Raw genomic sequence first — 12,598 nt, 5'->3', positions numbered from 1 at the left:
ACACTGGAGTTTCCAGCATCGCACTAAGTGCCCGGGGACCGATGGCAACGTAGGAGCTGCAAGCTTCTCGTCTGAATGCCCCGACTCCTATTCCCATGCGTGGGCCGGCTCGGCACATGACCCCATCAGACATGGCCTCCTTCTTTTGGGAGTCCCATGACCACTGCTGGTCACAAATCGCCTGCAGTATATTATGGCTCCCATTCATTGCCTATTCCTATTCTTGACTGGGTGCTGTGAGAGTTGCTGAAGTCCTGTGGATGAAGCAGCAGGCAGGCACCCTGCTTCTAAATTAGGGGTGCTCAACCCCCAGCCCATGGGCCTACCCACCGGTCCCAAAATTTGGGGCTGGCAGAGCATCGTGGGCTATGGCTGTGCATACAAGATCAGGCAATGCAGGGCAGCGTAGGGCCCCATCCCAAGGCAGGCAGGGGTGGCGTGGGGCCAGCCAAGGTCACGTGGAGGCAGGGTGGGCTCCGATCCAGCCCGTGGACTGGCTCCAAACCACTCGTCTAGCCCATGAGAGCAAGGGTGAGCTCCACTGCTCTAAAGCAAGCACGGACATGCTGATTGGTGCAGCAAGTCTGCTTCCGGAGGTGGAGAGACGGGCACCACCACGAAGAAGAGTACGCTCTAGGAAGGACTGGAGAACTGCAGGAGTGCAAACAGAGGATTATGGGATAGAACAGAAGGAATTGTGGGAACTGGAATATACTAAAAAATGTCCCACGTGGCGCTAGGCTGGATGCCAGCATAGGGGTCCGAGGGAGGCTAACCCACAAAGCAGCCCCGCTTTCACCAATGCAACCAAGTGCAGCGAGGACATGCCACACTTCCAAAGGCAGCCAAACGTGTGCCAATTGTGTACACTGGCGTGCTGCTGATAGCATGGCAAGTGCTACAGACAAACATCCCCTTGCTTCACTCCTCGCCCCATTTCATAGCCTCAGGAGTCACCTTTCCCCGCTCACGTCAGATCAGAACCGTGATCCGAAACCAAGTGAAACCTCTTGGGTCAGTATGTTCCGGAGACAAATCTTAGTACTTAGACTTAGGAAGACCCCAGATTTTTGTTCTTTTCTTTTTTAAATGGGATACCTGCTCTATTGGACAATTTCAGACATTGCACTGTTAAAATCTCACATCAGCAGCCTGGGGTGATCATCGCACCTTCCTGGTGGCCATCTAAATCCGAGACAGGGGTTTGGAAGGGCAATGATAAAATCATGGCCCAGCAACCTTATGGCAAGGGTAGGTCTTGAATGACTGCAGGAGCTGGATTCTCCCAGGCACTGCGGTGTGTGTGATTAAGGGATTGCCCCTTGCCTTTGCAGAAATTACTTCATCCCATTTCAAGGAACCACTGCTATATGTCCAGACCCTCACAACTACTCTATGTCAGATCTCCAAGCCTGCTAAGAAGAACAAAATCAAGGTCAGTGCACAGAACGGGAAATATTTGATACTGAAACTCTCAAGGAAGCTGTTATGTTTCCAAAGAAACTTGAACACAAACCTGTCCCTCTGGTAACCAAAGTCTGATGGCTGAATAATTATTTCAGCAGGAGAGCTTTTGTCTAGGCACGTTCTGTTCAATTATCTTTTGAAGGACTGCAGCTTTCACAAACCAGCTTGGAAGAAGAACTGTTTTGTACTTTCCGCTAGGACTCTCCTCAGGGCTATGTATTACCCTGTGGCTGTACCTTTTCAGTCCATCGCTCCGCCTTGCTCCACAGCCTGGTAAGATTTGCAAAACCAATGAGAACAGCTAGACAACGGGCATTCAGGGCAACCTTCACACAGTGAAAATGAGGACCAAGCTCACTTTTCATGTGATGCTATTATTGCAACAGCAGCCAAGTCTGTCCCAGTTCAGTGTGCTGGCAGGCCTGTAACCTTTCACAACCCCAGACAAAACTGCGAGAGGGGCCTAGCTAGCACAGCAGCCGAATGGCTTTTGCATGAGAGATGCGGGTTAAAACCAAGTGACAACAAAATCAATGGTTTCAGTTAAGTCTCTAGTGGATCCTACATGGCAAAAGTCACCACCTGTTGTGGAAGGCTACGTGGCAAGGAGGTTTGGGAGCTGAGTGGCAAGGAACGGTGCAGCGCAGGACTCGGAGGCAGTGGAGGAGCAGCGCAAGGACCCAGAGCCCGAGTAATGAGATACTGATGAAGCGTGAGCAGAAGGGAAGAGAAGCAGCAGGTCCCCCTGGATGACTTACAGGCATTAGGCTCCTCTCCAGCAGCAGAACAGAATGCATGGAGAAGTGTGGCTCACAAGTGCTGGGTAAGCATGTTTCCCCTCAGGAACATCCGCTGAGTTAGGAGAAAACACAAGTTCCTCCCAGCTGGCATCCTCTGGCTGCGAGCATCTGCTTGCTGCAGCCAAGGATCTCAAAGCACTTTTCCAGGCAGGGGCAGCGAGTTCCAGCAAGCAGGCCCCTGAAACGGGACTTTGAGCCAAGACAGGACTTCAGACACCACGTTCCTTCAACTGTAATGTGCCTTTGAATGGAAGATGCACCAACCTTTTCTGACTCTCGATTTAAGGGAAAGCTGTATTTGTTGCTTAAGACACATTTACAAGGATATAACCACTGTGATAAATGCGAGAGCTTTTCCCCCGCTCCCCGCAAACTTTGACTTGAATGCAAGACAGGCCATTTTTAGAGTAGTTCACTTTTGAAAAGTGCATCTTATATTCAAAGGAATACAGCAACTAGCTTCCCTCTCTCTCTACCTGTTTCCACTTCCCCCTGCTCGTGTCTTCTCCATTTGGCCCGTCAGTTCTCGGGGCAGTGACCATCTCTCGCTATGAGCTTGTACAGCACCTAATGTACCAGCAGGGCCTCTGTCTCAAGTAACGCTCTGCTGGGCAGCTTAAAAATACAAATAAAATATCCAAGGAAGCTACCGCAGTTGTTAAGTAGCATTGTCTGTACTGCACGGGGCTGAACACAGATAACAGTTAGAAGCCAAATTTGGGGGGAAACTTTTAGCAAATCACAAACGTGCTGAGGTCCGAGGGCTACACGGTGTTGATCATGGTTGAAAATAAGCTCCGAAATCCCTGGCTGGAGACCTCATAGTGAGTTTGTGGCAGAACTAGGAACAAGAATCAGTTTTCCCCAGTCTATTTATCTGTAATGATGCCCATCAGCTCATTCCTGTGTTTTAACCACTTTGCATTACAGGCCCTCCTGATAGGCTTAGTTGCACCAGCATTAACAGCAACACAAGGCAGCCTTTGCCAGAGGCATCAACTTGCTACAGAAAATCTACCTACAATGGGACCTGAGCACTTGGCCAGCTGTACTGGCAGGAAGAGGGAGAGATCACCCATAACACGGTGAACACTAGATATAGGTATACCTCCCATGCAGTGAAGCTGCCAGCTACCAGTTCCCATTCTTTTAACCATCCCCATTTGTCCGAGCAGGATGGGATACTTGTTCTTCCCATCACCAAACCCTTGAGTCGACCCTGACAAGACTCCCTCTCCCATGGAACTATTCTTGGTCAGACAGCACCACCCCAGCCAATATTTTCAGTGTCTAGTGATTTGGGGTGACAGTTTCTGGGTGCCCAAAAGTAAATACTTCTGAAAGGCCCCCAACTTAGAGGCAAGGCGTTCAACACCCTTTGGAAATCAGATGTCTTTAGTGTCTCAGAAAATCTGTAGATTGTTAGCCATTGATGGACTTCTTGGCCAGTGTATTGTGTAGAATCGTAGAACTATCAAAAATTAGGGTTGGAAGGGATTTCAGGAGGTCCCGTCTAGTCTAACCCCCTGTACAAAGCAGGAGCAGCCCCAACTCGATCATCCCAGATGAGGCTTTGTCTACTTAGGTCTTTAAAACCTCCAAGGATGGAGAATCTACAGTCTCCCTGGGTAGCCTGTTCCAGTGCTTTACTACCTTCCTAGTGAGAAAGTTTTTACTAATATCCAACCTCAACTCCCCTTGCTGCAACTTGAGCCCATTGCTCCTTGCCCTGTCATCTGCCCCCACTGAGAACAGTCCAGCTCCATCCTCTTTGCAACCCCGCTGCAGGGAGCTGAAGGCTGCTATTCAATCCCCCTCAGTCTTCTCTTCTCCAGACTAAATAAGCACTGTATGCCCTTTGCCTATCATGGGGTCTCTTTGGGTCTTTGGTCAACTCACTATACCTACCTGAGTAGAAAGCAGGATCTCATTCAAACAAAACAAACAAAATAATAATAATAATAAAAAAAAAAATAAAAAAACCGAGATGCTACAGCCAAACCAAGCTCTCTTTCTTCCTCATATACTGAGGGAAGGTCTTTGTGCCCAAAAGTACATCTAACATCTCTCCTAACTGGGTAGATGGTCCAATAAAGATAATCACCAAAAAAAAAGAGAGTCCTTCTTCACATATATTGCTCTAGATTTAGCACTCATCCCCATGCCTGCCACAGAACTGGATTCAGGAAAGGGTAATCACCACTGGAAACCACTTGCACTCATTCAATAGGCCATTATTCCAACTCATTCAACAGGCCATAATCCCTTGCTCACATTTACACAAAAGCAGAATTTTGCCAAATTGAACCCTTTTGTGCCATTTTCACTCGTTAATTGCTGGAACTGCTTGTCACCAATGTTGCTAACAGCAACACAGGTATTGCCTAATCTCAGGAAGTTGGACTGGTAAGGGCAGGCAAACTAAAGAGGTGACTATTTAAGACCTCAGGTGATGGCGGGCAAAGGAAGAGAAGCCTGAATGGCACTCCTTAGTAACCCGCTGGGCTGATGAAGAAAGTTACGTGGCTATGCTCTGAAGGCAGATTTCTTAGTTGGGAGAATCTGGCTATGACACAGGAGAGAAGAAAACAGAATAAAGACAATTACCAAGATGCAGTTAATGAAAGATTCAGCCCCCAGGCTCCTCCTGACCACCAGATCTCGTTTCCCCCAGAAGGTTAAAAGGGCGTGTTAGCTTGAATTCCTTTAAAAAAAAAAAAAAAAAATCCAGTGGCTCCACATGCCAAGAACTACCCAGCTGCTTTCACAGGTCAGCTTACTAAATACACAGCAAAAAAAAAAAAAAAAAAAATCACAATGCAAAGAAGAGTGTACAGCCCTCATGGAGACCAACCGCCTTCTCACTTTCCTTCACAAGCCAACGTGAATCAAAGCAGGTTCAGGCTTTGCCTTCATAAAACTGCTGCCTTTTGTCCACCCTTCAATGCAAATGAAGCAGGCGGGATGGGAAGTGAGCGTTGCAACACTGGCCCATTTTTGTTTAAAACCAGCCTCTGCCTTTCTTGGTGGGCACTATGCCCGTCGGACCTCATTAAAAACCTACCAGCAAACAAAAGAACGAGTGAGAGGAGGGAAAAGCATTATATGATACTTCTTTCCCCTCCCTTCCAGCAAAGCCTCTTAGTGTTTAACAATACGCTGCTGCTGCTCAGTTACTAATAGCGTTCATCATGTCTATCAGATTACAGCTCCCAATGATACATATTTTGCTTTGTGCTAATTTTATTTTACAACTGCAAAAATTGATCTGTACCAAACATTTAGCATTTTGGGAAGGCTTAAGAGGGGAAGAGATGAATTCATGCCAGAACAAATTAGAGCATGTAAATGTATATATGGTCAAAAACTTGATTATATGACATCCTAGTTGGGAAGAATGGGAAATACATTTCCTTTAGTTTAGAAGAAATATCAGCTTGCGGTTCAGTGCTGTTTAATGATGTTGCATCTTAAGACAATCTGTCCCTGGAAACAACAGGTTTAGACTTTACAAGATGTGTGCTGAAATAAAGCAAAGGTTTTCGTTATACAACGCGTGCGATTCCTACTGTTTATCCTGGAACGTTATAGTACCTAGTAGAGTTAAAATTGCAGTGGATCTGTAGCATACCAGAGACTAAAATGCATCTCTTACAAGCTGCAAGCTGGATTTCAGTTTCACTTGTTCAATGAAGACTCTGTAGAACATTCTCACTTCTTGGGAGAATGCTTCTAGAAGTCGCTTTGTTTTCTCTCTGAAATAAGAGCACCTGTCATTTCTGTAACCACCCCCTCAACTGCACACACTTTTTAGTGCGGGGCAGGAATTCTGAAAGTGCCACTTCTCAGAGTTGGCTTTTTGTTTGGAACCCTGTGCCAGAACTGGAGGAAAGCAACAAAAAGTAGGAGATTGAGTACTGCGAATCTTTTGTTTTTGTTTTGTAGATAGGCCAACAGAAACAATGACAGGAAGTGTAAATGGGGCGAGAACTCTCCATGCATCAGCTGCTCTGTACTTCCTATTTGTGTCTTGCTTTTCTCCTGCAGTAAAAGAACAATCAGACTGCACTAACTTCCCTCTCCCTCACTCAGGGTTAAGCTACCATGACTGAGCTTTCACTGACTGTTGGAAAAGAAGAGGCAGACAGTCCCTGCAGAACAGTTCACGCATGGTCAAGCACCTGGATGCCCCCTTACTTGCTGTGCCTCGTTTGCTTGTCCATGCCCTCCATGGACTAAGCAGCATTTATTTGTGTAACCCAAGATAGTTCTACTAGAATCAAATCATCTTGCTAATTAAGACTGGATGTTTTGAGATTAAAAATGAGTTTGTTCCCTAACCACCCTAAACCGAGGCCATTTATCTTGCTCCCCTTCTCTCCTACCCCATCAAAGAGTCCACAATGTGCAAGTGGCGTTCCCCACATCAAGTTTATTTTCAAGTAGCGGGGGGAAAAGCTACAACAGCAGTTGGTCAACTAAAGCATTTTCCTGCCATTTGGAATGGCTGTTACTGTTAAAAAAGTGTTGAGCAATATAAAAAAATCAATCCTTTCAAGTTCATTAGGTTTGCTAGGTTGCGTTGTTCCAAGTCCTGTAATAATGTCGAAGGAAAGACAGTAAATAAGGTACAATGGCTTTGGTGTACCCGATAGAAAAGAATACATATAAAAATAAGGTCAAAGAAAACGAAGTTATAAAACGTCCCCATCAACTGATCAAGTTGTGCTAGAAACAAAGATATTAAATTAGAAAGATGAATGCAAGATGAAACTAGAGTGTATCTTGGCTCCACAGATCTACCTTCTAGAGACAGATCAGTTGCCCTTAACTTAACAGATAAATATATTTGAATGGACAGTGAATGAATCAGCTCAAAATTAAATATATCCATTTAAAAACCAGATAGAAAGACTGCATATAACTGAAACAGTATTCCACTGTCCTTTCTTATTTTCCTCACTTTTGTCAGAGCTTTTCTATTCATTTAAAACCATTAACAAGCTTCAAGTCTTTTTTTTTTTTTTAAATACAAACCACAAGGTTAAGATTAGTTTTTACCTTCGTCGTAACATTTTTTCAGGCAGCTACCATGGTTGTATTCCCACTGGTGTTGGGAATCATTGCAGCATTTGGGAATATTGCTTTCAGTATGTTATTCTGTAGCTGTGACATGCTAAACTGCTGCAAAACAAACGCAGTATGTGCACAGGGCATAATCTTTAGCAGTTCACGTTATTGGACTGCATCAATATAATGCCAGTTAAGAACCAGGTCAAAAGACCAGTTGCCACTGGATTCTGTTTACATATTTGTGACGTAAGAGTTTAAAAACATCTCATCTCGGGATGAGATTCGTTTTTGAAAGATATTCCATAAATCTTTAAAAATTACTCTCTCTAAAGATTACAAAAGGTTAGTCAAAACTTTTTAATATGAACAATTTGGACAAGCAGAAGTCGTTTGGATTCGGAAGGTTATAGCAACATTCAACTACATTTGGGACGGAATCCACAAGAATGGCTAACTGATGATTTGTATTTTTAAGGATCCTCATTAAAAAGAGTTGACTGCTTATAGGCCCTATCACTCTTGACCAAGTGATGTGCCACTTTTAATCTGCTGGGTTTCCACTTAAGGTACTGAATATTATCTTATTTACATTCAAAAATATCATTTTTATATCTTCAGCATACAGTGGAAATGCCAATAAATTAGTCAGTGGGAGCCTTCCTAGCACAGGTGTAGGACAGCTTTGTTGATCTCTGGGTTTGTCCAGTCATTCCGGATGTCATCCAGGTGATTATCAAAATCCACAAGGGTTTCATAGGACCTGCTGTCCAAGAGAGATGCAGAGATCCTCTGAGCTTCGGGCCAGTCTTCACAATAATCCCTAGATGTAAAATAACTAGGAATTAACAGTAATCACAGAGAAAATAGCCTCCACAATCTGTTTCCATTTGCAAATAAGTCATAACATTGTGCAAAGTGGCTGTAGCTGAGGAAGCAGAAGACTGGCTTTGAGAAAGGGTTTTTATAAGCCATTAATGTTATGAAAAAACAAGGCTTTCAAAGCATGGCCAATTACAGCCAACTCTTTTGTTCTGCAAGTGCTGTAAGAAAATTTTACTTTTTCTGAATATGTATTTGTAACGGGACACCATCCCTTCATCATATTTTAGGGCTTACTCACAAACGTGGGTCTTTGCATCTCCATTTGTTTTCATGATGCTCATAGACATGAATAGCGGGCACTATGCACTCCATCGTAACCTTTGTGTTGTCCACCTAAGATGCAACAGAAACAAATAATGGTCTTTCCCCACACCATCCCAAATAAAGAGGTCATATGAAGGAGGACTGTGGTTCTGAACACACTGATGCCTTCTGCTAACCTAATTACTGCTGCATGTTGTTGCAGGCTTTGAGGTATCCACTTTTCAGTGGTTTAAAGTCATTTCTATCTAAAGCATCAACAATCCTTGTTGATGCAGCAAAAGTGGAGCTGGGCTTCTGCTACATGCAAGCTGAGACTTTAAATGAGAAAAGGGTTTGGAAGGAGGAAATGAGTCTTTCAGGAAACTCCTCTTTAATTCACATGCCAGAGGCGCAGAATGCAGCAACTTTTTCTAGAACCCACGATGGGTAGAAGCAATCTTTCTTCAGATGGATCAGCAGATCTGCTAGACAAAAGGGGCTTTTGGAAAGCCCCGCAAGGGATTCCCCAGGGCATTCCAAAGAACGCGGCAAATTAATCATTACTAACAGATCCAAGATTTGTACTTAAATGCTCATTTCTGCATTGATAATCTGAAAAAAACCCCTGATAAACGGAATTACATACCATTATGAGTGCCGTGTCATTAAAGCCCTCTGCAATCCTGGAAGCTACCTTCTCAGCAACCTGGTTTGGACTACAGAAGAAGGTCAAGTTAATCGTATTCCTTGTACTGTAGCATTTCAGCTGAAACAATATGAAATAATACTGAGAACACACTTGAGAAAAAAAGTACCAACAAACAGGAACAAGGCATTAAATGGAGGCTATGCTTGATTTAAGTCAGACCATGAAAAAAAAAAAAAAATCTAACTTCAGGTTATGATCACTATCTTAAGTATGCTCAAGATTTTTTGGGAGGTTTTTTGCAGCAAATATTTATTGAAGACGTGATGCAGTACGTTGTAGCCATCAACCCCCTCTCACAAGATCAGGAGCAACAGCTAAGTTTTGCTCTCTTCACAGGAGTCTGGAAAGTGACCTTTTTTATTTATTTATTTATTTACTTATTTAATTCATTAATTTATTTATTACAGCCGGTTACCCAATCTGTAAAAACACACTTCCTACTCAGGTCCACACATCCAAACAATTAGTGGATGGTTATTTCTTTGAAACAGCAACCAAAGTTTCAAAACTAATAGTCACTGTATGATGAGAGTGTCATTTTAATAACTGAATCCAGAAATATAAGTGAATAGATGCACGGTATTTTTCTAATAAATCTAACCTGCTTAAAAATTCTCTTGGAAATTATGTACTTCTCATAAGCTCATAGAAGTCTTTAGCAGATTTAAGAAAGCAGCAACGACCCTTAAACTTTAAATAGGAGGGAAACTTCTCTTTCAGATGCTCTCCTGCACCAGATTACTGCTGCTTACAGCAGCCCTATTCATACTTCCTCTGCAACTCTAGGGCTCAGTCGCACAGTATAGGTTGTTTGAGAATAGAAAGCAGAAGACAGGTTCACTTTAATGGGATAAAGCAGGGGAATTCAATCTTGTAGTTTTGCGCTACCTGCATGGAGAGCTTTACATTGCAAAGTCCCAAATCTCTCTCGTTCCCTATGTTACTGGCTGCTCTATTTTCCCCATGTCACTTTGCAATTTAGTTCTATCTTACCATACTTGTTACTCTGTCAGGGCTGGCGCAGAACATTAGATCACGGCTGAGCTGATCCACAAAGATAAAGCTGTGCAGTGTGCAGACAAGTGTGTGTACTTCAGTGTTGCTAGCCCAAAATGCATCTGGAAGTCTGACAGCAGCCCAGATTGTGCTATCACAGTAACAACACACCGTAGCTTGGAAACTGGCAGGTGCATCATCACCTGAGAAAAATCAGCTCTTCAGACCACCTGGAAGTGCTGCACAGTAATATATGCACGCAGACTGCTCAGATGGATGAAATATGGTAATATTCACCACATTCAATCTTCATTATAGTTTTCAAATCTTTACGAGAATTTACCCGTTTGCGAAAAAAGGGCTTATTGCTAATACTGATAGAACAATGGTAGCACAAAAAAGCTGCAAAGGAGATCAAAGCCTCCACTGTGCTAGTCAGTGTGTGCTCATAGGGGAACAAGTCTGATGAAAGTCTCTTATGCAACTCATCTTATACCCTGCCACTCTTCTGGCATTGTGTAAGTTAATGGGAACCGTTCCATAGGCTCGAGTTCAACAAGACACAGAGCTCAAGAACAAGTAGTACTAATGAAACAAAGTATTTTGGAATTAAATCTCCCTCATGTTTCTGCTATAGGACTTAACAGAGTCCAAATAGAAGCTGCATGAACTTAAAACATTAGCTATCAAACAGTAAGCCCATTCAAAAACTCTTGTGTTCTGCCCAAAGATCATGAGTGTTTTCAGTTGTCAATAAGTCTTGAGGCTGAAAGATATTTTGGGCCAAGACGGCTTGACTATTTTCGAATGCTTCAAACAGGATGTTATAATTTAAATAGAGCAGATAAATACTTTAATTTTAATCTTAATATTGGACAGCCTTAATTTATACCTAGAAAAATACCTGGTTGTATAAGCCTGAAAGCTTACAATGTTGTACCAGAGGAAGGTTCTCTTTTTGATTATATAATGAGCTGAATTCAAAGGGAAAGTTTAGCATACACTTGTTTGTGGATCAGGCTGCAGTTGCACATGCATTTGAGTATAATTTTGAAGATTTTTTCACCCCAAATACTATTTTGTTGAACTAGAAAGTCTAAACAACTGCACTGAACTACTTCAGTGACACACAGCAAATAGTAAAGCTATTCTGTCACTCCTGTGCTTTGAAAATCTTGCAAAAAGGACTACAGATAAAATTATCCTGTTTTCCAGTTTTGTATCAGTGCAGCTATATCAGCATAAAACCAGGTATTAGATGCAATGCCCTGGTATAAGATAGGATTTTCCCTGTTAAATATATGATTCAAACTCCTTTTGGCGCAAGCATTTGCCTGCAGTAGGGGTTTTCCACCAATGTGACTGTACATTAGTACAGTTATATGGATACAAACTTCCCTGGACTGGAAAAACCCTAAGCATGATCTTTAGTTGTAAAATATTTAGGGCACAATTTGTTCTTCAAGTAGGACTGACATGTGACAAAACTGTCTGAGTGAGTACACCTAGGGTAAAAATTTCAGGCTGACTGCAGACTTGATGTAGAGGAGCCCAACTCTAATTTTCAAAACCACCTAAATCATGCTGACCTCCAAGGGAACTTATACTCCTGAATGATTTATGGGCTTCTGAAAGTTTTCCCCCTTGCCAATAAGGACCATTCACATCAGGCATGTGATGAGTAAGGAGTCTGGTTCCCGCTCTATGTATGTGCTATTTTATTACAAGGCAGCTCCATAACTAAGTAACTAAGAGCTTCAATGAAACTCAGAAGCAATTAAGGATTAAATCACTTCAGATATAGTTCCCAAAGGATTCAGAGATTCATGAATTAGGAGTTCACAAGATATTAGGTAGGCAAGTGAATATGCTTGTGAATTCCAGTTATTTCCCCAATATCTGCCAATTAAATTGGTTGGCAAGCTTTCAAATACCTGGCAATTCAATAATAACCATCAGAGAGGAGTAATTCTGGAAAGATAGGGGTTTCCTCAAACTGCACAAAAGACCTTTCACAGATATCCAGCAGTATGCAGGAAATGAGGTGCAACCACATGACAGTTGTCAAAGTTAATCGACATTCACAGATTTTTTTATGTGCAATGATTTTTGTTGGCAGAGTACAAAGTGCAGCACAAAAGAGTAAACAGAAGGAGATATTGTACCAACACACCTGGCATCTTTCACACGTTCGTTAGCTTGGTAATATCCAGCTATCACGTAACTATTCTCTTTGCACCAAGAATCAATCTGAAAAAGTAATTAAAACAATTGAGCTCAGGAAAACATGATAAAACACGTAAATTATATATCTTTCCTGAGAATAAACTGGCAACTGAAGTGTTGTAATGTGTCAGCTAGCGGCTGCTGAATTTAACCCAGTACTAATATTCTTAACCACGTCAAGGAACAAAAATAAGTTAGAGGG

General features: G+C 42.6%; 1 protein-coding gene across 1 annotated transcript in view; it reads right to left on the bottom strand.

The window, feature by feature from the left end:
• Nucleotides 1-6,679: 6,679 nt before the first annotated feature.
• The window catches only part of EMC8 (ER membrane protein complex subunit 8), a gene marked incomplete at its 5' end in the record, with an annotated part of 10,892 nt that continues 4,973 nt past the window's right edge, over nucleotides 6,680-12,598 (bottom strand). Inside the window, 4 exons of the mRNA XM_006022782.2 lie at nucleotides 6,680-8,160; nucleotides 8,461-8,555; nucleotides 9,112-9,181; nucleotides 12,344-12,420. Coding sequence (XP_006022844.1) covers nucleotides 8,001-8,160; nucleotides 8,461-8,555; nucleotides 9,112-9,181; nucleotides 12,344-12,420 — 402 coding nt within the window. The remainder of the gene's footprint in view (nucleotides 8,161-8,460; nucleotides 8,556-9,111; nucleotides 9,182-12,343; nucleotides 12,421-12,598) is intronic.

Source organism: Alligator sinensis, unplaced genomic scaffold (genome assembly GCF_000455745.1).
Source record: "Alligator sinensis unplaced genomic scaffold, ASM45574v1 scaffold228_1, whole genome shotgun sequence".
NCBI classification, from domain to species: domain Eukaryota; kingdom Metazoa; phylum Chordata; order Crocodylia; family Alligatoridae; genus Alligator; species Alligator sinensis.
Note: the sequence above shows the minus strand (reverse complement) of the source record. Positions and strands in the feature narration are given on the sequence as shown.